Below are 22,219 nucleotides of genomic sequence, written 5' to 3' on the forward strand. Positions count from 1 at the left end.
GTGTCCTTCTCCAGCAACAGGCCATCAAGGAGAGGGAAGATGCAGCATGTGCAGGGTAACGGCAGGCGTGAAGAGTTACTGTATTGCCCTTTGCTTTCCGCAGGAGACAATGATGGACCACGCGCTGCGCACTATCTCCTATATCGCTGATATCGGTAACATCGTGGTTCTGATGGCGCGCCGCCGCATGCCGAGGTCGGCTTCTCAAGACTGTATTGAAACGACACCTGGTGCCCAGGAAGGAAAGAAGCAGTACAAAATGATATGCCATGTCTTTGAATCAGAGGATGTAAGTAAATGGGATTACATTTATTATACAACATATGTCATTTCTAGAATCTGAAACGACATCTAATTTCTTGGATGAATTTTTGTTGTCAGTGATCTTTTCTGAGTGACGCTGCAGGTAATCTGTGGAGACATTCGCCAGTTGTTTGCCTGTACTCGTATCTCTTCTGCCTCCACAAATCCATGTCACAAATTCATGTCTACCTCTCAGTCCCAGAATACCCACTCTCTGTCTCATGTATTACAGAATCACTTGTGTTCTTTCAACAATGCTTCCCCAGATGCTTTGCTGCCTCATTATTTGGATGTGTTGGATTTTGCTGGAAGTCCGTGGCCATTTATGGCTGAAATTAATTTATGAGCTGTCGCATTGATCATTCATCCTGTATTGGATCCTTTAGTCCAGCAGGTTGGCCCATAATGACACACATACGCCTCCAGACACCTGGCAATGAGGTGGAACCGTTCCCGACCTCTTCCAAGCTGAAGCCAGGTTGCTGAGAACATCTCCCGATGTGGTGGGCCTGGCCAGGGCTGCCCTCTGTCCCGTCCATACTCCCTTGTGGCTTATTTACCTGTAGTTGGTATATGTGCTCTCAGACGGGCAACTTGATCCTTTGATCTTTAAGAACACGTTCGGCTGTTTATTTTTCCATTCTCTTTTTTGATCTGTAGCAAAGATTTAGAATTTTTATGTAAATGCAAGAGAGATAAGAAAGTTTAGTTCTCTGTATTTCTAGATATTTTTCTTCATGGCCAGAAGAGTTTAGCAATTGTAAAGTAAAAGGCTAGGAAGAACTTGCTCTCACTAGTCTCTCACAACAATTATGCAACAGAAAACATAATTTTCTGTCATTTTATGCCATAAGATACTCTGAGATTCAATACCGTATTAGCCCTGAACTACTTTTTATTAAAATTCTGTTTAAAAAAGGAGTGACCGCTTCAGAATTTAGGTTCTAATTTTCACTTGCATCAGAAATACCAAAAGATGAAAGACCTCGGAGCCATTCTCGGAGTAGGATTGCAGAAGTACTGGTTGCAAAGGAGTTCTGTACACGTCTGCTGCATCCTGTTTCACCCAGGTGAAAATCGGTGGCATGCCATGCCCTTACCCCTTGTGGCAAAGGGAGATTACCTTGCTTTACTGCTTTGTACATTCAGGTGTGTTTTGGTAGCAAAATAGGAATTTGTGTCTGTTTCTGCCAGATCAGAGGACTTCAACCTAAAACAGCTGTAGAAAAAAATACCAAGCAAGGAAAACAGAAAAAGCAAAGTTTTTTGTCTGTTTCTAACTTGACGTGAGAGACGGGTATTAGTGAGACATAATACTAAACATTTCTGGCCGTTGTTCTGTAGGAACAGCTTTAAATGGAATTTCTGTCACATCAATTAAAAAAGAATTGAGTTCTTCGGTTCAGACAGTTGTATCTCACAGCTTGAATATTTTTTTTTGAGCTAAGCAATCGTTCTCATTATTTTAAAGCAATTAAGCCCGTGAAAGAGAAATGTCGTTGTCTAAAGGTTAGAGGACTGGGCTGGGATTGTTCTCAGACCTAGTTAGCTTTGCTGGGGAGACCTTTTCAAGCAACTTAATTACATTATCTTTAAGTTGTACATAATGCTGAAGACTTTCATAAACATGCATAAAAACTTGGGAGATAGAGATGAAATTAAGATGTGACAACTGGTACTAGCACTGATGGAATAGACTATGACAGACCTGTTGGTTTTGAGGCTGCAGAACGGAGGCAAAAGCAATGGGACCAGCTACAGAGGGAACAGTGGCACTGGAGCTGGAAAAAAGAAGTCAGTAAGGACTGGTGATAAACTTTAATAATGGAATGATATAAATATGTTCTTGATGCCTTCTGTACTACCATACTACTACAAACCTCTTGGCATATTGATACGCTTTGAAAAGATGTTTTAAAATATGAAGGAACAATTTCTGACTGGCTAGGCTAATGACGTCCTTGATTTTCTAAAATCCTTTTCCAGTCAAGCAGGTTGGTGCTTGGGTGTCCTGCAGCACAAGTGAAACGAGAAAACCACCTTGGTGCATCAGAGAAGCACTGGGTATCTGCTGGGTAGGTTGCAAGCAGATACAGGTTTACAGCGTTATCCAGAAGCCCCTGTGCATTCATAATGCATTTTGCATGTACCTACTGTCTAAGAAAGTGTGTTGCATTTCCAGAGTAGTTTTATAGGTTTGATTAGTGGTATTTTTAGGGAGTTACATTTTAAGATGCAATTAACTCCTCCTCAGGTCATTGGGAGTTACTCATATGCACAGGGTACAGTACCTGGAAACCACAAATACAGGAAACTCGGCGTGGCATCCTCCTGTGAGCTGCAGTAAACTCAGAATAGGGGAAAAAAAATAATTCCAGTGTAGAAAAAGTTGACTACAAATGCATTTACTTTTCTGTACCTCTGTTTCTCTGTGTTCCAGTGCCATCCAGTGGAACAAGAAAGTAAATTTTACAGCCATTCATTCTTTAATTAGTTGACTTTGCAGTGTGCTGAATGTGCACTTGTTAGTATTATCATCATTATCATTGTCGGTTTCTGTAATTTCTTTCTAATGTCTACATATTTCTGACACGTCCAAATACCAGTCACTGTAATTTTTCATTAATTGTGCTCACCGCATAGCCCACTGTAATGGGAAGTCATCTTTTATTGCATACTGTAGTAAAATGCATGCGCAGATAACTGCTCCAAAAATTAATAAAGACCCAGGGGATTTCAAAGAGTTGTTCTTAACATTAACAAGCTATAATCGTGGCTCTGGCTGTGTTCTCAGAAGCCTCCCTGACATTGCTAGTCAGAGCGTTAGTGGGAATAGCTACTGTGGATGTGCAGTGGGTAGGCAGGGCTGTCACTGGTTTGCTGGGAATATGAGACAGGTATCATGGCAGTACTAGGAGAGCAGATGGTTTTGTTGAAGCAGCATTTTCAGCCCTATAAAACCAAGGTGGAGAAGCAGCAGGTGACACAAGCACCGAAAGCATCAGTGCATGCATGGCCACGCATGCATGTGCAAGCAGAGCACCCGCTCCCTCCTCATCCTGCAAACACGCCGTGCTCAGCAGCAGGGTTTGTGACAGCCTGCGAGCTCTGCTCCACGCTGGTACCAAGCCAGGACCCTGCACTGTTTATTGGAACACGTACATAAATAGCATATGGCTGCTTGCTACTGCAACGTGCTGATGAAAGGAGATCAGCAGGGTTTTTAAATGGAGTTTGTAATTTGATTTTGGATGTAATGAATTCTTTCTGTACAACTGACCTTAAAGTGACTTTGTATCCATACTGGTGCAGCAGCTTTGCAGCATCCTTTGTTTTGTCTCCGTCTTAAAATCCAGTTTCTCTCATTTGTGATAGTTTCAGCGGTAAACTGTTGACCAGTCCTTTCTCTGAGCTGTGTTTTGTTCTACATTCTAGGCACAGCTGATAGCTCAGTCAATTGGTCAGGCTTTCAGTGTGGCTTACCAAGAGTTTCTAAGAGCCAACGGAATTAACCCAGAGGATCTCAGTCAGAAAGAATACAGTGACATCATCAATACCCAAGAGATGTACAATGATGATCTTATACACTTTTCCAATTCAGAAAACTGCAAAGAGGTAAACTAGTTTTGAAATTTCATTTCAGATTGATCCATTTTTTCAGAGTAGTACTGATGGAAATATCTTTTGGTGTTTTAAGGATGACTTTATATCTCAAAACGTGTTACTTTGTCGATACTGTGCTACTAAAACCAGCTTTGTAAGTTTTTCGAATTTCTTGGTTTTGTTTTCAGGGTCTTTCTACAAAAACAGTAGTAAAGTGCATTGACTCCTGACATAGATAAGCTGGGTGCTATTCGCAGTACACAGTGTCAGGTGTTTTTATGTTTTACCAATGTATTGATACAGAAAGAGAGATGGCAATCCATTCTGATGCATGTGGAAAGTGATTTCTTAGGTAACAGATCGAGGACCGTGAGTCCAGGGTGCTGTGGCACTGAGCAGGCCAGTTCCTCTTCCCCTATCAGAACACCAGCAGAACTCCCACACGAAATGTTGTTTCACACTCCTAAGAGGTGAAAAGGCAAGAATTTCCCTCAAGTGCCCCAAATTACAGAAGTGTAACTACTTACATTTGATTTTGGATCTAACGGATTTTTCTGTACAACGGCCACACATTTCACATTTTACATTTCTTATAAAGGTCACTGTAACCCCAGGCATTCCAAACAGGAACGCGGCGAGCGCAGTGGCACCCACATTCTGCTTGGTCTTACTTCGCTGCAGTGTGGCGGGCGCTGGGGTCGTGTTCCAAAGCTCAGGCTCCCTGAGCCCTAACGCAGTCCTGCTCTGAGATGAGCTGCGGCTTGGTTCCTCCTCCCGTCCCACCTTCCCTGCTCGTGTCTTCTGGTCTTCCAGGCTCTGTCATACAAGGGGGGGTGGTCCTGGGCAGAAAGCATTTCTCACCCATACCTGCTGATAGAAAGCGTATGATCTGATGTGTAGTTTTATACTTCTGCAGTCACTAGGTCTCCGTAAGCTGTTCCCGTGTGCATATAAGCCTGGCAAAATATTTCTCTTGTAGCAATTAAGGGAAAGTTCAGTTGAACAGGTCTTGGTTTAACTTAGAATCGGAACAGAACAATAAAAATGCGTCACATTTCAGGGTGATTCAAGAGGTCATTATTTTTGTGGCACCTTTGCTTCTGGTTGGTTTATGAATGTTTGAGCAATGACAGAGTTGTGGCATACTGGTTGTTTCGAAGCCTTGTTAGATAGCTTCAACAAAAGTCAGCTGACCTTCGTGATTCCCCTAAGTAGGGATGTCCCTGTCACTCCATGCTTAGAAGAAAATAATTCACAGTATTTTAAGAGTATGTTCTCTACTTAAACTCTTACTCCTCTTCTGTAAAAGTTAGATGTGCTATGATTACTGAGCAGTTAATGTCTCCATATCTGAGGAGAAGTCATCATTTACATTGCATCGACACATCAGGGATCTTCGGTTAATGTGCTAGGCACAAGTATATCCAATAATGTTAACAATATTGATAGCAACAGTAATAATCAAGAGATCCTTGGCTGAAAACAAGGACAGATCGACCCTGAGATCAAGAGACAACCTGAGCAGTGGTGGCAGAAGCGGAGCTGAACTCAAGCCTGTGCTCCAGGCACCGACTTGGTCACAAAACGTTACAGCCTGCCCCGCTGCCAGGCTCCAAGCAGGACAGAGACATTCGGCGTTCCCTCATTTGATAGTCCCACCGTGTTTCTGTAGCGCCAACCAAGGTGTTCGGGCTTTGCTTATTAGAAGGACCTATGTACTTGTTCAACAAAGAAGCGGAGTATACCCCTGAAAAGAAATAGGTATACATTACACAGTTTTAACAGGATTTTTCAGGTCTTGCTGCTACCTAATGGCAAAGAATAGAATTATTTTTGTAATTTGTAGGTGTTACTCAGGAACAACTGAGATGGTAGTGCTCAAGTTTAGGTAAATCAAAGCAAAAAACATTATTATGTTTTTTTCTTTTTAATTGCAGCTCCAGCTAGAAAAACAGAAGGGAGAAATTCTTGGGGTAGTGATTGTGGAATCTGGATGGGGATCCATTCTACCCACCGTTATCCTGGCTAACATGATGAATGGAGGCCCTGCAGCCCGTTCAGGAAAACTAAGCATCGGAGACCAAATTATGTCCATTAATGGGACCAGTTTAGTTGGTCTACCTCTTGCAACATGCCAAGGGATCATAAAGGTACCCCAAATTTACAACTATATGCTGTTATATGCTGTAGATTGTAAGCCAGCAGAGATGGATTATTCTGACAAGTGACCCTGTAGAATACCAGCAGATACAATTTTTCATATCACTGAAAAAAAAAAAAGAAGAAAAAAAAAAAGAAGTAATCTGTCATTAACAAAAAGTAGAATTAGAAACAGAGATTCAGGGGTGACAATGTACAGAAACTTAGGGCTGGAGAATTTGACTGCAGCTTTGTTACTGGACTATAACAAATGAGGCCAGGTCTGAAAAACCTGTCTAAATCAAGTTTCAGGCTTTCCCCACAGCCTCCAAATTAAAATCCGAGGATTAAAAGCTACTATGCTTCTTCAGGCTCCATGTAGCTGAAATGGATGGAGGCTGGTAGAGTGCAGAACAGAACAAGTGAGTATGTGGAGATTCCCTGGACATGACGGAATCTCAGAATGCATCATCTTTAGTCTCCAAAATTAAATCTAATGTCCGTGCAGATTTACCAGGAACAGCAGCAGCAGATTAATTAGCAAGATGCTGGTAAAGGGCAACCAGTAGTCAGTTTGGGTTTTTCTTGAAAACTTTTTTGAAGTTTCTACAGTAATTTAAGGCAAAGTTTTGATACGTTTTGTTGGGCCAAATAGCTTGGGAAATAAATGAAAGAGAGAAATGTATCTCCAAGTTAACAACAGATTTCTATTAACTCTCGCTGTTCTTTCTCAGATCAGCTGCTTTACACTCTTGCAATTAGGAAATGACTAATCAAAGAGCAAATTAAGATCCATTCCAGAAATAATTAATTTTTGGAACATCTTACAGGGTCTCAAGAACCAGACACAAGTCAAACTGAACATTGTCAGCTGTCCTCCTGTTACCACTGTCCTCATTAAACGGCCAGACCTGAAATACCAGCTGGGCTTCAGTGTACAGAACGGAATTGTAAGTTTCTGTGTTCAGTGATTGTTTTGGTTTGTTTATTTTTTCTTTCAAGAAACACACTGAAGTACTGAAAAAATCCTTGCACATGACCTCACTTTTTGTACTGTGATCCTGTAATTAATCAAAACTTTATAATCACATCTCTGATATGATGGAAATAGACAGCACCAGGAGCACAAGTACTGCCATTCCTGAGGGATTTTCCTGCATAACACAGCCACCAGATTTATAGTCCAAATCGTTTGGTGGAATATCTGGACCAGCTAATTCATGTATAATTGTCAGGAGTGTGCCAGAGCTGCAAGGAAAATAGTTATGCTGAAACAGGTTTTTACAATTATAACAGTCTAATCTTAGCTCTGATCCTGTTTCTCTTTCTTAAATTTCAGCACACGTTCACCAAGACTTTTAATTTTTCTTTTGCTCTGCATAATTTATTTGGCTCACATGATAGTGGACAAGGGAACTTTATTATGACCTCCTCTTGTTAAAATTAAACACCTCTCGCTGCAAGTAATTGTAGAGGTTGTGGCCCAGGTGTACCTTCTCTGCACACCGCAGTTTCCCTGCAGTAACGGCAACAAACAGGAGAATGAACATGCCGGTGACATTCACCCAGTGCCGCTCAGGGTCCCTCTCTCGTAGTTCTTCCTTCCCAAGCCATTCTCCGATACCTTTCCAAAGCAAACTCCCAACACAACTAGCTCAGGTAGTCACCTGCTCTGTCTGGGGGCTGACTCTAGCATTAGGGACTGTCTGCAGTGCAGGACCATCACCATCTGCTCTTCCTCCAGTCTAGGAAAAAAAATAAATCAGGCTGCTAACACAGAAAACCACATCACAAAGGACGGTGGGCTCTGGTCCCCTGTTCTGTGAAACTCATCGATTGAAGTTGCCAGATTTCTGTTTGCCACCCTGGGAGGAGTCGCAGGTAACTCTGTAGGATACGATTTATGGGTCTTACTGTGCTTTAGCAAACAGATGGCTCGTTGGTGGAGTTTCAGCTCTGCTAGCCATCTCCAAGTTATTACCGTACCTGAGTTTTAAATGTCCCTGCCTAAGATCTCATCTCATGTTGTGGACACAGTAGAGCTGGTCTAAAGAACGCTGCTGCAAGCCTTGGTCCAGCTGGAAGCGCTCTGAAGTGGTAATAACTACTACAGGCTGACATCCTTAACAAGCCGAGGTTTAAAGTATTTGTCATGATTGGGATTAATGCTCGAGTAGAGAGAGGTCTGTGAAAACATACAGAAAAATCACGTGTTGTGTATTGCTGTCCTCTTTGCCTGCGCTTAACCCCCTTGCACCTGTCCATACGGTTATTGCTGGTAGTTCACTCTGTGTGAGCAAATCCCGAGTCTCGGGATAAAGAGGATGAAAGGGATGGGATCTGGTTTTACAAGCTCTCACAGAGGGTGCCGAGAACAGCATATCACACTCAATGAGGCATTGATTTATTTCCTAATTGCTTTCCTTTGTAAATCTAGTATGTTCAGCTGGTGCTGCGATAAAAAGAGGAAAACGTATTTAAGGAGCAATGAGCGATACTGTGCTGTGTTTGTCAGGTCTTTTAGGAGGCCTGTCACAGCGTTGGTGGAGGTTGGGTCAGGGCAGGGGGAAGCATCAGGCCAAGGTAGAACAGCAGCAGCATAACGTTTCCTCGCGTGGCTGGGGCAGTGACGAGTCTGTGGGACGATCTATTCTGCTTCTCCCAGCTCATCATCTACATAGTTAGAGCCTTACTCAAGTGAATCCTGCAGACGTGGTGGGTTTCTTTTGCAGCGTGCTCACTCCATCTGCTGGTCCTTTGTCACACTCACCGCACTGCGCCATCATCATTCGTTCCATTTACATCAGCAGCATTTAGATGACACCCAATATAAAGTTTACCAGATTCAGCATAAAGATCCTTCTCGGATAACAAAAAAAGAAAGCCTTGTAATACATTTCATTTACGAAGAGTCCGTGTTTGAATATCAAAGCCAATCAACAAAAAAGAGAGAGTAACATCTTTTGTTAGGCTGCCGCTACAGACAGGCTCGTAGGGCTGTAAATCCTTGTTTGGATAAAGTCGATCTTACTGCACCTAACGTTGGGAAATGTGACTCTGAAAAGTCTGTCTCCCTGGCAGTTCAACACTGAACTTCTAAAAAGCTGTTTTGTAACTGCCAGCAAGTTACAAATTAAGAGAGGATTCAGAAATAACATCCTTGCTCTTCATTGGCTCAGCGTTAGCGCAGCACAGAAATAACTGGTTTGCCAAAACGGCTGTAATGGAGTATCTCCTCCCGCCATGCCATCGTCATGCATGCACATCATGCACGTCACGCATGCAGCTGGCACTGGTGTCCTGCGCCTCCATGACAGTGGTTCTGCGGTGGCTGCTCTTTGCCCTGCCTCTCTCTGCGTGAGGCGCACAGCTGCTGCCCAGTGCAGCCCATCAACAGCCTGGGGACACCGGTACCACCTGCGCCGGGTTTGCTGGTGCCAGGGTATCAGGAAGGTGCAGAGACCAGGCTGCTGCAGGTGACGCTTTTCTTTGGATATTCTGTGTCGTTTAATTAATGCAAAGCCTGAAGTTGTGCTTCATGGAGCACCGGTAGTGCCAGCTTTTGGGAGTTCTCCTTAGGGAACAGCACAGCAGCATAAATCAGTGTTAATTTTGCAAAACTCCCCTTGCACTAATGATGCAAATACTCTTCATGGCTCTTGAAAGCTACCGATGTAGTTTCATTGCAAAACCACAGCAATCCTGGGTGAAACTTAACAGAACAGCCAGCTCATGCTTTCTTCCTTGCCTTCATTTATATTTATTTAAACTGTCTGGGGAAAAATATACAAGGTTTAAATAGAGTAATGTAGGAGTGAGATGAGGAGAAACGTGGTTTAATAGGTTATATTTAAGGCATTTACACAGAATAAACAGTTAGTTTGCCTTGCACTCTTCCGTCCGTAAGGTTTGCTGCACAGCGGGCAGTTGCAATAGAACTGACCGTGAAGCTGCTGAAGTTTCACCTCTGACGCGCTGCAGCTTGTCTAAGGCACGTTACAGAACCTGTAACAGCTGAACAGATTGAACTAGTATGGTTTACACCTTTTTTTTTTTTCTTATTCTTGTTTGTTTTTTTTTTTTAAAAAAATTCAGTCACAGTAAATAAGAGTATAGGCTCTTGTTTACAAGAAGATCCAGATCAGTCATGCTTTATTTAATGATACAGCTGTCGCCACGTTCAACAAGCACAGCAGGCTGAGCAATCCTGGCTGAACAGAGCCGTGTTCGCTCGGTGCTGCTCAGCCTGAACGTGCCAGCCTGCCCTGCCCCGGCTGGGCTGCCTGCAGACAGCCCTGGGCACGGGCTGTAGTGCCGTGCCTTTCTTCCCGTCTGCAGCTTACCAGGACCGGAGAGGGACCACGTTGCTGAATGAAGAGGCTGCTCCCCATGCCTGAGGCTGTTAGGAAGCGCAAGTTCACTGATGGTATTAAAAATGCTGTGAGAGCCAGGAGATGAAATGTGCCCTGGACAGATGTCCAAGCCCTTAGCTCTTCCTTTATGCCGGAAGGGCGAGAGCTCACGTTTCCCTTCACTCTGACAGCTTTTCTTGCAGCTGGCTGTACGGCCTCTGTACTTGCTTTTACACTGCGACACATACATTTGCAGGGTTTCTTTTGGCACGTTCTGCTTTTCCTCCTTTCAGACCACCGCACACAATCCCTGACAGCAAGGAGCAAACTGCTACTCTACCAGGGAGCTGGATTGAGCAGCTTTCCGCGAAAGAGAAGACCATGTAGTACCGCTTATGTGTCAGCTGTGCGATTAGAAGGCGGGCTCCCTGCAAAGCAATGTGTTGTATGGGGCAGAAATCTAAGATGCAATTTCTTTGAAGGGCCCTGATGGTGCCTTTATCTATAAAAGTCCATCAGAAGTGCTCTGTGAGCCACAGCGGGTAAAACTCAGCCACTGCTGATAGCATGGTGGAAGATAAGTCTTACTCAGGAGAAAGTTTGATTTTTCTAGAAGGCTGAGAAAGGCCTTTTATAAACAAAGAATAACTATATATTTTCACTCCCTGTGGAAGGGACTTTGTTTTTTTACAGCGCTGTTGTTTGTGACAAGGCATTTAAAGGAAACGCCAGTGTCATACAGACGAGATTCTGCTCAACCCCAGACCATGTGTCACCTTCAGGGTGTTCCAGCTTGGCCCTCTCTCCACATGCCGTGTTTCTGAATTAGATTACAAACTCAGCAGGACACAAGCCACATCTTATCGTGCTTGTAGTAAGCTCGGAGCAAATTCCCAGATCTCAGCAAACAGCTCTTCCCGTCGGAGTCTAACCAGCGGCAGTACTGCAGCAGCCGCCGCTGGGTGCTCCAGCACTCGTTTCCTCCAAGAACAGGTTTCTAGCGGTAAACAAAAGGTAAAGCCTTAGCACTGCTAAGCTCTGCGCAGTTCCAGAGCTTCAAGCTCTGCGTTATCTGCCTTCCGTGCTGCATGAGCTCAGCCTTCTACCGGGGTTCCCAACACACTGCCTGGCTGCCCGGGGGCCCTGCTGCAGCACGGGAAATGTTCTGTTACATTCCCCCTGCTGGACTGAGATTTTTCTTCTTGCCTCCCCACCACGCACGCTGCAGCCTCAGCAAACATTTAAGTAGCAGTGCCTGCCGGGACGGTGCCTGAGGAACGCAGCTCTTCTTGTAGAATTACCCCTTGTTGCAGGGGGCATAAAAGGCAAAGCATGTGCCTGGTTCTTTACTGGTAGCTGTGAACCAGCAGCCGGACTCGCTGCCTTCCTAAGCTCCCTATGGCCAGCGGTGCTGGAAAACAGAGTCCAACCCCCGGCCGTGGGCAGGGACATCCCCCACTACATCGGGTCACTCCCAGCCCCGTCCAGCCTGGCCTTGAGCTTCCAGGGATGGGGCACCCACAGCTGCTCTGGGCAGCCTGCGCCAGGGCCTCGCCGCCCTCGCTGTAAACAATTTCTTCCTTGTATTTTTAAGATAAATCTTTCCGTACATCTCTGTGGCCCTTCTGACAGACCGCCAGCTCTTGGTATGGAATGTCTGGATGGCATCATCCTTTACCCTCAGCTAGAGTTTGTGCAGGGCTAAGGATTAAGCTTTCTGCCTGTTTTTTTCCATGTATGTGAAAACCCTGCTGTTGCAGATTAACTTTTACGTAGCACTTTTTATATTTCCCATTATTCAGAAAAAATAACGTGGTAGCTTGCAGAAAGAGTCCAGGTGGCACAGTCAGAAATATTTTAAAATTATTTTTTTCTGCTATCCCGACAGTACATAAACTCCTCTCTTCCCCAACTCCACTTTTACATGGCTGCTACCTGTATCACTGTGTTAGGTATTTAAATCTTCCCAGCCCATCAGAATTATATGTAATATACATAATAATAAAAATAAATAATGTAATTTGCAGGATTTTTGAAAAACCAAAACCCAAACCAGCATTTAAAAACTCAACAGTATTGCTCAATACTTTCTACAAGTATCTTCTGGAATCCTTACGGCATCAACACTCATTAGTATGTATTAAACCCTTGTAACTGCTACATTATGACCTTGTGAACATCAATAAACTTTGCTTTCTCTTGACAGATTTGCAGCTTGATGCGAGGTGGAATAGCTGAGAGGGGAGGGGTAAGAGTAGGACACCGTATTATCGAGATCAATGGACAAAGCGTTGTTGCTACTGCTCACGAGAAGATAGTACAAGCGTTGTCTAATTCAGTGGGAGAGGTAAGAAGACAAGTACTGAAGGAACTCACACTGTGAAAGAATCTATGTTGCAGTTGAAAAGAGTATCTTAACGTAGTATTAAAAGCACCACCTCAGTAACCTGGAGTTGAGCACCAATAACAAACAATTAACAGAACGGGTTTTGAACAATTAGATACACAGTCACTGCATTTCCCCCCTCTTTTTCAAGAGTTCCTGAACCTTCAACCTACTGTTTGAATTAAACCAAAAAATTAAAGGAAGAAATAGCTTAAGCATGTTAGCAATGAAAATGTCTTTTGGCTCATCACCATAGCATCTGCCGTAGAAATAAATTAACACTCAGAGGGCTGAGAGATTCAAATTTTAATCAATTCATTTCCACTAACATTTCCAACTTACCTTGGGAATAAGTTAAGACATCCATCTCCAGTACTTGTGGAGAAATCAGCAATGAATGAAAAAGACCCTCAGTTTATCGAAATCCCTACCGAATTTAGCAGCAGTATCATACACTGCCCTGGCCACATCCTCCTCCAGTTCCTTTGCCAAAAATCAAAGAACTTGTTTTCCTGTGGAAAATGATAACTTGAAAAAATAATGCCGAGTACGTGCCCGTTGCCAGGAACAGAGCTGTAGAATTCAACAGAACCTCCATGCCTTCATGGCGCCTCTTTGCTGTGTAGCATCTCCCCAGACAGAGGGGGACAGTATGGAACTTCAAGCGTGGAGGGACCAGGATATCGAGGCAGCGCGTGGCTGGTGCGGGTCAGTGTTATCAGTTAGTAAACTTCACCTTCCTTCCTCTTGCATTGCCTGATAGGCGCTTACAGCCGCTAGTACAGTTCCGATGCAACCCCGATTACCTGATGCCTTTAATCTTGTTAAGTCTGAATCCCCCCGACGCTTCCTCACAGCACAGCCCGTAGAAAGAACTTAGGTACGCCAGCCGTGAGAGAGCCTGTTCCACCGCACTCCACTGGCGTTTAAATATCAGGTGATAAAGTCCAAGTTTGCGTTCAGAGGATCACACTTCAATTAGGAAAAAACATGTACCAAGTGACATTCCCACAGGGAAGGAAAATGGGAGAAAATAATCTCAAGTTTGGTTAATACCAGAGCAGCAGAATGAACGTTCAGTGGTTTGTGCTGCTGCTTTTTTACGGGCTGTAACTGGAGTAAGGTGTAACAATAGGAAGAGTCTTGGGCGTCTTTTTTAGCTACGTGATGTTGCATCCTGTCATCATGGTTTAAATAAAACCAAAAAAAAAACAAAACCCCACACAGAGCAAAGACAGCAAACCAGCTTGTTAGAAGCAGAGAACTTTGAGCTAGGAACGTTGGTACCGTTCGCGTCTAGAGAAACCAGGTCACTAAAGCACTGGTACCGCAGGGAGGGACACAGGTTGGCCCTTCGGGGTTATTTTAAGTGGTAACGATTCTGTTAATCACAGATTCACATGAAGACCATGCCAGCTGCCATGTTCAGGCTTCTGACCGGGCAGGAGACACCCCTGTACATCTAGCCTGCGACTCCCTTGCGGCAAAATAACTTCAATGATTCCATCAGAGCTGCAGCCCTGGTAGCTGAAGAGAATTTTGTATTTTGTATGGATGAACGGCTTCGAAGCTGACCTGAGGACTCCGAAACAAGGAACAGACAGGTGTCTCTGCCTTTTCTCTCCTTCCTTTTTATTTCTTTGCCAAAAAGTGATGAGAAGGATGGTCAAGGACAATAATCACTGACAAAAACCTTTGTAAAACATTTAAGTATTTTGCAACATCTTCTAAACTCTTTTCTCATAAAACTTAAAACATATTTATTTGTAACCTTTATGTGGAGTGATGTATGTATGTCTGTCTTGTTTGATAACATGGTGAATGTGAATATTTGATGAATGAGACTGCAGGAAATGGCAAAGAGAAGCAATTGGAGAAAGTTATGGCTGCCTCAAGTTAAAAAAAAATCCCAGTCCCATAAAGTGGTTCAGTACCGATGGCTTTGCATAATTTTCAAACTGGTGCCGAATAGATGGTATTTCAGTGGAAAGGAATGTGTGCAGTTACAACTTTTAGATTCTAATGTAAAGAAAAAACCACTGTAGTACTTGGTATTGTTATTACAAGTGTAACCTGTTTGGCAAGGTGTGAACATAAATATGTAACAAGTGTTTCATATGCTAAATAAAGAATAATTGCCACAAGATTAAAATCAAAATATTTATTTAGATACATATTTATTTTTAATGCTTGTGATTTTTATGATTTAACAGAGTTATTTCATGGATAACTTATTGCACAGGCTGTGTAATGTGTGTGTTGGGCTGGGGTTTTTTTTCTTTAATTTTTGCATACTACCATTTTGTTTATATTAGCTCAAAATGGGAAAGCCATGCTTACCTGTTTCTGTCTTTTATAAAGTATTCTTACTCCTAAGGCGATGTGTTCTGAATGTAAATTGTTTTGACAAATAACCTAGCACCATCAGCAGTATTAGAATGTGTGTAGATAAAAAAACTAGTAGTAAAGTTGTATTCCTTATGAGATAAATGTTAATTGGTGTAACTTTTCGTCTAATTTTTTTTTTTTTTTTTTTTTGGCCAAGGCCTTGAAGAAAATACACTGTGACTTAAGAAGCCTTACCATGCAGTAACTAAAGAGCTTTAGATGACTGTACTTCAAGGAGTAGTGTGTTGCATGCAACTGACCTTAGGAAAGAATTAACTTACTATCACTAATAAATCTGAAATAATAAAGGAAGCTTGCTTATTTTGTTTGTTGTCTAAGTTCACGTAATAAAAAAATACAAGTGGAAGATTATTTAATTCTTCATCTAAGTGCAGTTGCAAAGGTCACAGATGTTATTTTTTTATTTTTTAAAAAGGAATTAATCTCCTGAATTAGTGTCTGTCATTATCTTGAGAGTAGATGCTTTCAATTGGCACACCTTGCTGCCACTGGATGTCACTGTAACTTCACACCAATACAGAAGCATGCTATAATTAAAATACATTAAAATGGATGATTCTGTAAAACTTACAACTACCCATCTTCAGCTACATTCCTTTGTGACCTTTTCACAGGGTGTCTGCCCAGCTCAGAGTGACACAAATGAAACCAGTGTATGATTAAACCTCAAATGGAAACTAACGCTACTGACAAGCACTGCTGCAAAAAAATTAACGGCAACCTGTGGTAGGTTCTTTATGAGAACCTTTTGTTTAAGGCCTTTCCCATTTCCTCCGAGAGAGCCAGGATGAAGCTTGCACTGGAGGACGTTGCTGGCAGACCTGTGTTTATGCTGGTAATCAAATTAGTGTCAATGATACTTGCGTTTTAATATGATTTTTTTTAAAGATCAATGTTAAATAACTTACAACTGCAGAAGAACCACAAGGACATGTTTTAGTAACACAGATGTCAAACCTACTAATTGGAGTAACAATCCTTTTTGAAAAAACATTGGAGAATCTGCTAGATAAAAATACATCTGACTTCCTGTCAGTTGGCATTTGTAAAAAGTTTGTGAAATAGCTGCTTTTCGGCAACGCAGGAGTGCGGACTTTGTCCCTAACGCACCTTTTGGTCACGATTTGCAGAATGCTTAAACATCTGTTTTCAATAGCGTGTGCTACTCCATTAATAAACTCATGAGCATTCAGAACAAAGTGAAAATGAACCACACTGCAGCCATTACTGTAATTTAAAAGGGCAACATACTGGGGGGGAGGCAGGGGGCAGCCCTAAAACTAGGACAGATCCCTTAGCCTGGCAGGAAAGACGCTGGAGAAACGGGCTGGAAGCAGCACTGTACGTGCATATGAATCACCTTTACATTTCTATCCAAATCAGTTGGTGCAAAAGCGAAGTCCAGAAATACTTTTTTATTAAAACACTCATCATAGTTAAAACACTTTGAGGTACATTAAATAAATACAACTTCGAAGTTGTACAGCCGGTCTCTGGTGGGTTTCCAATGCTTTTCAAGAAATGCTAGGCAGCATCAGTAGTATTTCTCCAAGTACAGTGAAATAAACGTATTTCTGCTTGGGAAAACATTTGTTATGACTTTACTAATAAATCAGTTAAAATTCTGCAAAAATCGGGGCTGAAATTTACATTCAGAAAAAGAGGTGTTCTCCGCCTGTTGATGGAAAAAAGTGGAATTCCAAAGGAAGACACTTTTTCCTTTTTAATTCATCCACTACTTGTATTTCTCCCAGTCCTGGTTTCTTCCTTAATTCCCTCTGCTGGAATCACATACCTGCGAATATCATCAAAGGATGGTCTCCCGGCAAACTCCAATTAAACTGTGAGGCCTGTCCCGCTCTACACCGCGAGTGATGTGGGACCTGCGTAAGAAGGCAACTGGCGAGCTCAGAGCACCACAGCTCTGAAGGTGAAGATCTTCTTGAAGCCGCTTTCTAGAGGTATTCACATTCTGCTGAGAACTCGTAATGACCTGTTCAGAAGGGCAGGAACGGAGAAGGAAGAGAGTGGGAAAAACAGGGTAAGAAACGTTTTCATGGATAAGGTTCAGTCCCTGAATATGAGCTCATTGCAGCTCCCCAGTGATGGGGGGTGCAGGCTCCCCTCGCACCCCGGCTCTACGCTGAACCCACACAGGCACAAACAGGGATCTGTTCCTGTCTGTATGAATGAAAAGGAAACCTGTGGGAAAGGCGGCGGCTCGGCCTTATAACTGACAAAGAAAAACTGGGAGCAAATGACACTGATCTGTTTCTTGCAGCTGCTACATGAGCTTTGCTGCTGGCGGAAAAGAACGGCAACCGTGCAAGCCTGGTGAAAGTTCAGCGTTAACAGAACTGTCAGGCTGCTTCACACATCTGAGTTACACAACGATTTTACCAAAAAGTCTGCTGCTTCTTAAGTACATTGTTGGGATGCCCTGGACTTTCACTAATAATGTTTTTTGTCTGAAAAAAATAACTACCAAACCTATTCCTTTAATGTGAAAACCCCACGTGTCTCCCTGGATCTAAGAAATCCACACAGGACAAAACCTGGGCCATTGGTTTCTGGGTTTATGATCTACATAAAACCTACAATTTTTTATACTGTTTTGTTTTGTGAGAAGCTTAATTTTCTTTGAATGAGAAAACCAGTTTTCAACTTTCTAAACATAAGGATGTTATGACCTATGAAATCATAAAGCAGTAAAAATGTTAAAGTGTAGTTCCGTACTGACGCTCTATTGGGCATGTCACGATCGTGCTGCCTTTTTCCCCGTGCACCACGGAGGTGACACACACTGCTCCTCCTTTGTTTCATCCACTGGCAGCAGAAGCGATCTCGCAGCAAGCTTTGTTACCTGCTGTATGTTTCCTGCTACACAACAAACTACCTCCACCTGCTCTCTAAGTGTTACTACATCCTGGTGTAATGCTTAGCCAGCTTCCCTCATTCAGGCCTCAGCAGCAGACGAATACCGCTGAAATGACAGGACGCCAGCCGAGGGGAACAGCCCCCGAGCTGCACCCTTCCTCACCGCTCCAGCTCTGCGGGAACCCTCCAGGCGACCCGAGTGCGGCCGGGCAGCGCTAAGCTACGAGCGTTCTGCTTTTCCAATCTGACAACATAAAAGCATCTTCATTTCTCTAGCGGTCGTTCCGGTAGCAATACTAGCAAGGGGCGATTCATCACCTTGCTCTCTGCAAGAAGGATGTATTCTTAAACATGCAGCAGGTAATAACAGTTGCTGCCACTAGTAATGCCCTTGGTTTGTAGCGTCCCTTCCAAGCCTGGTGTCTGGTTTATTCTGGCTCACGGTGACAGGAGGCATTGTTCCTTCCTTCGGAGAAGCACAATTTCTCAATTCTTTTCCCTAAAAATAGCAAGGGTCGTTATGATTCTTCTAGCCAGGGGTAAAGGTAACTGTACTGCCGCTTTGACAGATGGTGGCCCTGCTTGTCTGTCTACCCCTTCTTTTCAGCTCGTAGCTTATGCTCTACCAAGACATTTGCCTGAAAAAACAACAGATCCGAGTCAGTCCTGGGCAACTCCATATATAAACGCAAAGCCATGTGCGGAACAGTCACAGGCGCAGACAGGCGTTGGAAATAAGAAAGGATAATTATCAATGTGTAAATCTGCTCCCTATAGATCTCCTAGGATTTTACTGCGCCCTGCTGAAGAATTTTAAATGCATTTGTGAGTGCTTCGTTGTAATATATATTTAAATGCCCAAATGGGCAATATACTGCCCAATATATATAAATTATTTTCTTACTAAAGCCACGTCATTATAAAGGAACTTTTGTAGGAGTTGTCTGAAGTACTTAAAACTGCAAAAGCATTTAAATAAGGTATTTGTCTATCACAGTTGAGCAAATCTGTAGGACAGAAATGGCCTACCTGGTCTATAATATTGGCACTGAAGATGGCTTCTTCCATGTGTCTCTCATCAGATTTTATTACTGATCGTATGCTGTTCACTACGTGACGTACTTCTGGAGGGAGATTACAGTTTGAATGTTCCAGAAATTTTGCCACTAAAATTTTTGTGTCTTTATAGGCCTTAAGGTCCACTAAAGAGTGTGGTCGCTCTTTTGAGACTGTGTGCAAAGCCTTTGGCTTTTGGTGTAGATCAATTTTCCTTGTATCCCTCTGTTTTCCAGTTGGTAGGAAACTGCTCAAAGAATGCTGACAAGCAGAGGCAGCCATATGAGAACCAGAAACAGGAACTAAAAAAGGGGGGGAAGAATATCTTTAAAGTAATAGTTAAAAAAAGAAGAAGAAAGAAAAAAAAAAGGCAAAACAAATATTGTCACAAAAGTTTTTGGTTTGTCATAAAATGTCTTTCTTTTTCTGAAGAGTAACAAAACCATGCAATCAAGGAAATGCTGCACAATCGGTCATTTTAATTTTTAAAAATTTAAAAAAACATTTAATGGGTCAAGAGTAGGGCTTTCCTATGAGCAAGAAGGATTGCATTTGGGATGAGTGGGTGGGTAACTGAAGTACCTCATAACTCACTGGTATTTTTGTTACCTCTACTTTCAGGGACTCTGGTTGACATAAATGATAAGAGGAAACAGCAGCTACTCAGTGTTATATATGTAACTTGTAATGGTTTAGGCCCAGCCACTCCCCCCCAACTTTAAGAATAAAGTGCCACTTATTTATAAGCCTCAAAAATTATAAGCAGTGAATAATACAAGAGAGTTTAGTAAGAAATACAGAGAAAACAAAAATGCTAAAGTAAAACAGAGGACTTTTGCAGCATTTATTTTCACTCACAAGGCTGGTTCCCTCAGCACTGTACATCACATAGGTACGCTGTTAGTGAGTTTTCTGCCCCGGACTTCCTAGAGTTTTGTTTCTCTATCAGAAGCTTGAAGCTTTTAATTATTTTTAAAATAAAAGAAGGAAACCTGTATGATCCTGCTTTAGAAAACTGATCCTCACCTGTTTCTAATGTAGCTGGAGATAATCCTGCATCTTGATGCTGGCTACATACAGGATTCCAGGCACAATTATCACCTTTAACCAAAGAGAGAGAGAGACAGAAAGAGCACGATCAACCATTGCTATCCTCTGCCCAAAGCAAAGAAAAATGCATTGCAATTTTCTATTATCTCCTTTACAGAATTACTCAGAAAAAAATACTACTTTCAGGATGTCCGTTCATGACGAGAAGCTACTGCACACAGCAGCGTCCCGTCAGCTGTTAACTACATAGGAAGATGCAGTTCCTGCTTGCTGCGCCCCTCTGTCAGGCGGCCACCAAATCCTAAATGTCTCAGGCCCGAGCGCTGAAGCTACAAAAGGCTCCCTCTGTCCCGGGCAGATCTCAGACCTTCCCTCTACTTCCTTGGCAGACAGAGCTTGTCTTAGAAAATAGGAAAACCAAGATGAACCCTTCTTACTTCTACAAACCCCAGCATTATATTCAATATTTCTACCTCTTTTTTTTTTTTTTTTTTTAATAGATTCTCAGTTCTTTGCAGGACAAATGCATTCCGCCGCTGATTAAATTAATGGGTAGGTGGCCACTACGGTTAGTGATGATCCAGTCAATAAGAAGCGGTTCCAGAGCCTCTGCAGACAGCTCTGGGCACGGCTGCCTTCTAGCGACGGCGTTTCTGGGATGCCAGCACAAGCACCAACGACGGTAAGAGCACACTACGCAGTAATTACCACTGCAGCCTTTTTGATTTCAGCCTTGTGACAGTCACCCCTTTGAACCCTCTCACTTATGCTAAGGCTGTTTACATTATTTGTACAGACTGAAAGCTGTTCTGAACTTCCAGGCGGATCAGAAGAGGTTTTCTTCTGTATCTTCAGGGCAAGTTTATAATGAAAAGGTGGTGTAACCCTCTCTGGTAGAGTGAATAATTAAATGAAGGAAAACAAACATAAGATGCTACAAACATAGAAAATCTGTAAGAAATTAAGCGAGACAGCTTCTATTCTGTCTTTAATTTGCTCTGTTATGTTGAAGTACTGCAACACACGAATCATGCCATGCTTATTAAGAGGAGACACTTCAGAGGTTCTGTCTTCCCATCCATTATTATGCTATCGAATGTACTCGTGGCACAGGCAAAACTACACCGCTAGGCATTATCCTGAATTATCTGGAACACAGGCACTACAAGAATCACTCAGGCACTTAATTCATCTAGCCACACAGTCTATCATATTTGATTATAAATTAAGTTTATTGTAATAAACACAGTGCTAGAAGTTGATTTTGTCCTCCTTTGCTGTGATAAACTTTACCAGCAAAAGACAGAAAAATGTGCAAACTACTTTCCCCCTCCAAGAGGGAACTATTACTTACAGAGAATATACATAAACCCACCGTACTTACACTGTCTGGGAACTACACAGGGACTATAAAGGCACCTATTAAACTAAACTTTAATTCATAATGTCTTACTAGGAGTGACAGATATTTCAAAACAAATCAACAAGCTCATTTTCAGCATTAAAGGATTAATGGGAGAATTATTGCCTATACATACCATAAAGACCCCATCATGTCAAGATGTGCTTGAAGCACAAGAATTGTGTTTTTTTGACTTAAGAGTGCAGTGTTTTACACCAGCATTAGAACTCCCAGATTACTAAATCATTAGATCTCATTGCTGTTGTGTCACTATGCTGTTGCACGCGTGCAACATCCTGTGTCAAATAATTTATGTTCTAATCCACGTGCAGTGCAATCACAGTAACGTTCAAGACCCGTTTAACAATTCTCTAGACAGTAAATTTCAAGGCTGTGCTTCTAAATCTCTTCACACTGACTTGTATAGGGAGGTTAATCCGAAGATAAATTAATATTTTTTCTCACAGTAGGAAGTCTGGGTCCCAAGACAAAACCACACCCCACTTAGCAATCTCACCGCTGTATTTTCCCATTTGTGAACACGCCTGAAGCTCCCCCACGCCTCAGTTCTCCAAAGTCTGCAGTACATCTCACATGAGTAACTACTATGAATGATACATAGGTACAGCTCTGTCTCTCATG

At 42.6% G+C, this 22,219-nt stretch overlaps 2 protein-coding genes across 10 annotated transcripts in view; one reads left to right on the forward strand and one right to left on the reverse strand.

Moving 5' to 3' along the window:
* APBA2 (amyloid beta precursor protein binding family A member 2) overlaps positions 1–15,929 on the forward strand; it is a 106,313-nt gene extending 90,384 nt beyond the window's left edge. For 3 of the 5 annotated variants that reach the window (XM_055814925.1, XM_055814946.1, XM_055814936.1), the window contains 6 exons: positions 104–289; positions 3,739–3,918; positions 5,844–6,056; positions 6,876–6,995; positions 12,604–12,744; positions 14,178–15,279. In XM_055814925.1, coding sequence (XP_055670900.1) covers positions 104–289; positions 3,739–3,918; positions 5,844–6,056; positions 6,876–6,995; positions 12,604–12,744; positions 14,178–14,249 — 912 coding nt within the window. In that variant the 3' untranslated portion in view covers positions 14,250–15,279. Of the gene's footprint in view, positions 1–103; positions 290–3,738; positions 3,919–5,843; positions 6,057–6,875; positions 6,996–7,789; positions 10,120–12,603; positions 12,745–14,177; positions 15,280–15,806 lie in introns of those variants that run through there. The other 2 variants (XR_008748937.1, XM_055814953.1) reach the window with 2 other exon arrangements.
* Positions 15,930–16,999: 1,070 nt separating this feature from the next.
* Positions 17,000–22,219, reverse strand: part of ENTREP2 (endosomal transmembrane epsin interactor 2) — a 145,757-nt gene continuing 140,537 nt past the window's right edge. For 4 of the 5 annotated variants that reach the window (XM_055814896.1, XM_055814881.1, XM_055814903.1 and 1 more), the window contains 3 exons: positions 20,152–20,226; positions 19,099–19,427; positions 17,000–17,185 (listed from right to left, as the gene is read on the reverse strand). In XM_055814896.1, coding sequence (XP_055670871.1) covers positions 17,000–17,185; positions 19,099–19,427; positions 20,152–20,226 — 590 coding nt within the window. The remainder of the gene's footprint in view (positions 17,186–19,098; positions 19,428–20,151; positions 20,227–22,219) is intronic. The other variant, XM_055814912.1, reaches the window with a different exon arrangement.

This window comes from Falco peregrinus, chromosome 1 (genome assembly GCF_023634155.1).
Source record: "Falco peregrinus isolate bFalPer1 chromosome 1, bFalPer1.pri, whole genome shotgun sequence".
In the NCBI taxonomy this organism is placed as follows: Eukaryota; Metazoa; Chordata; class Aves; order Falconiformes; family Falconidae; genus Falco; species Falco peregrinus.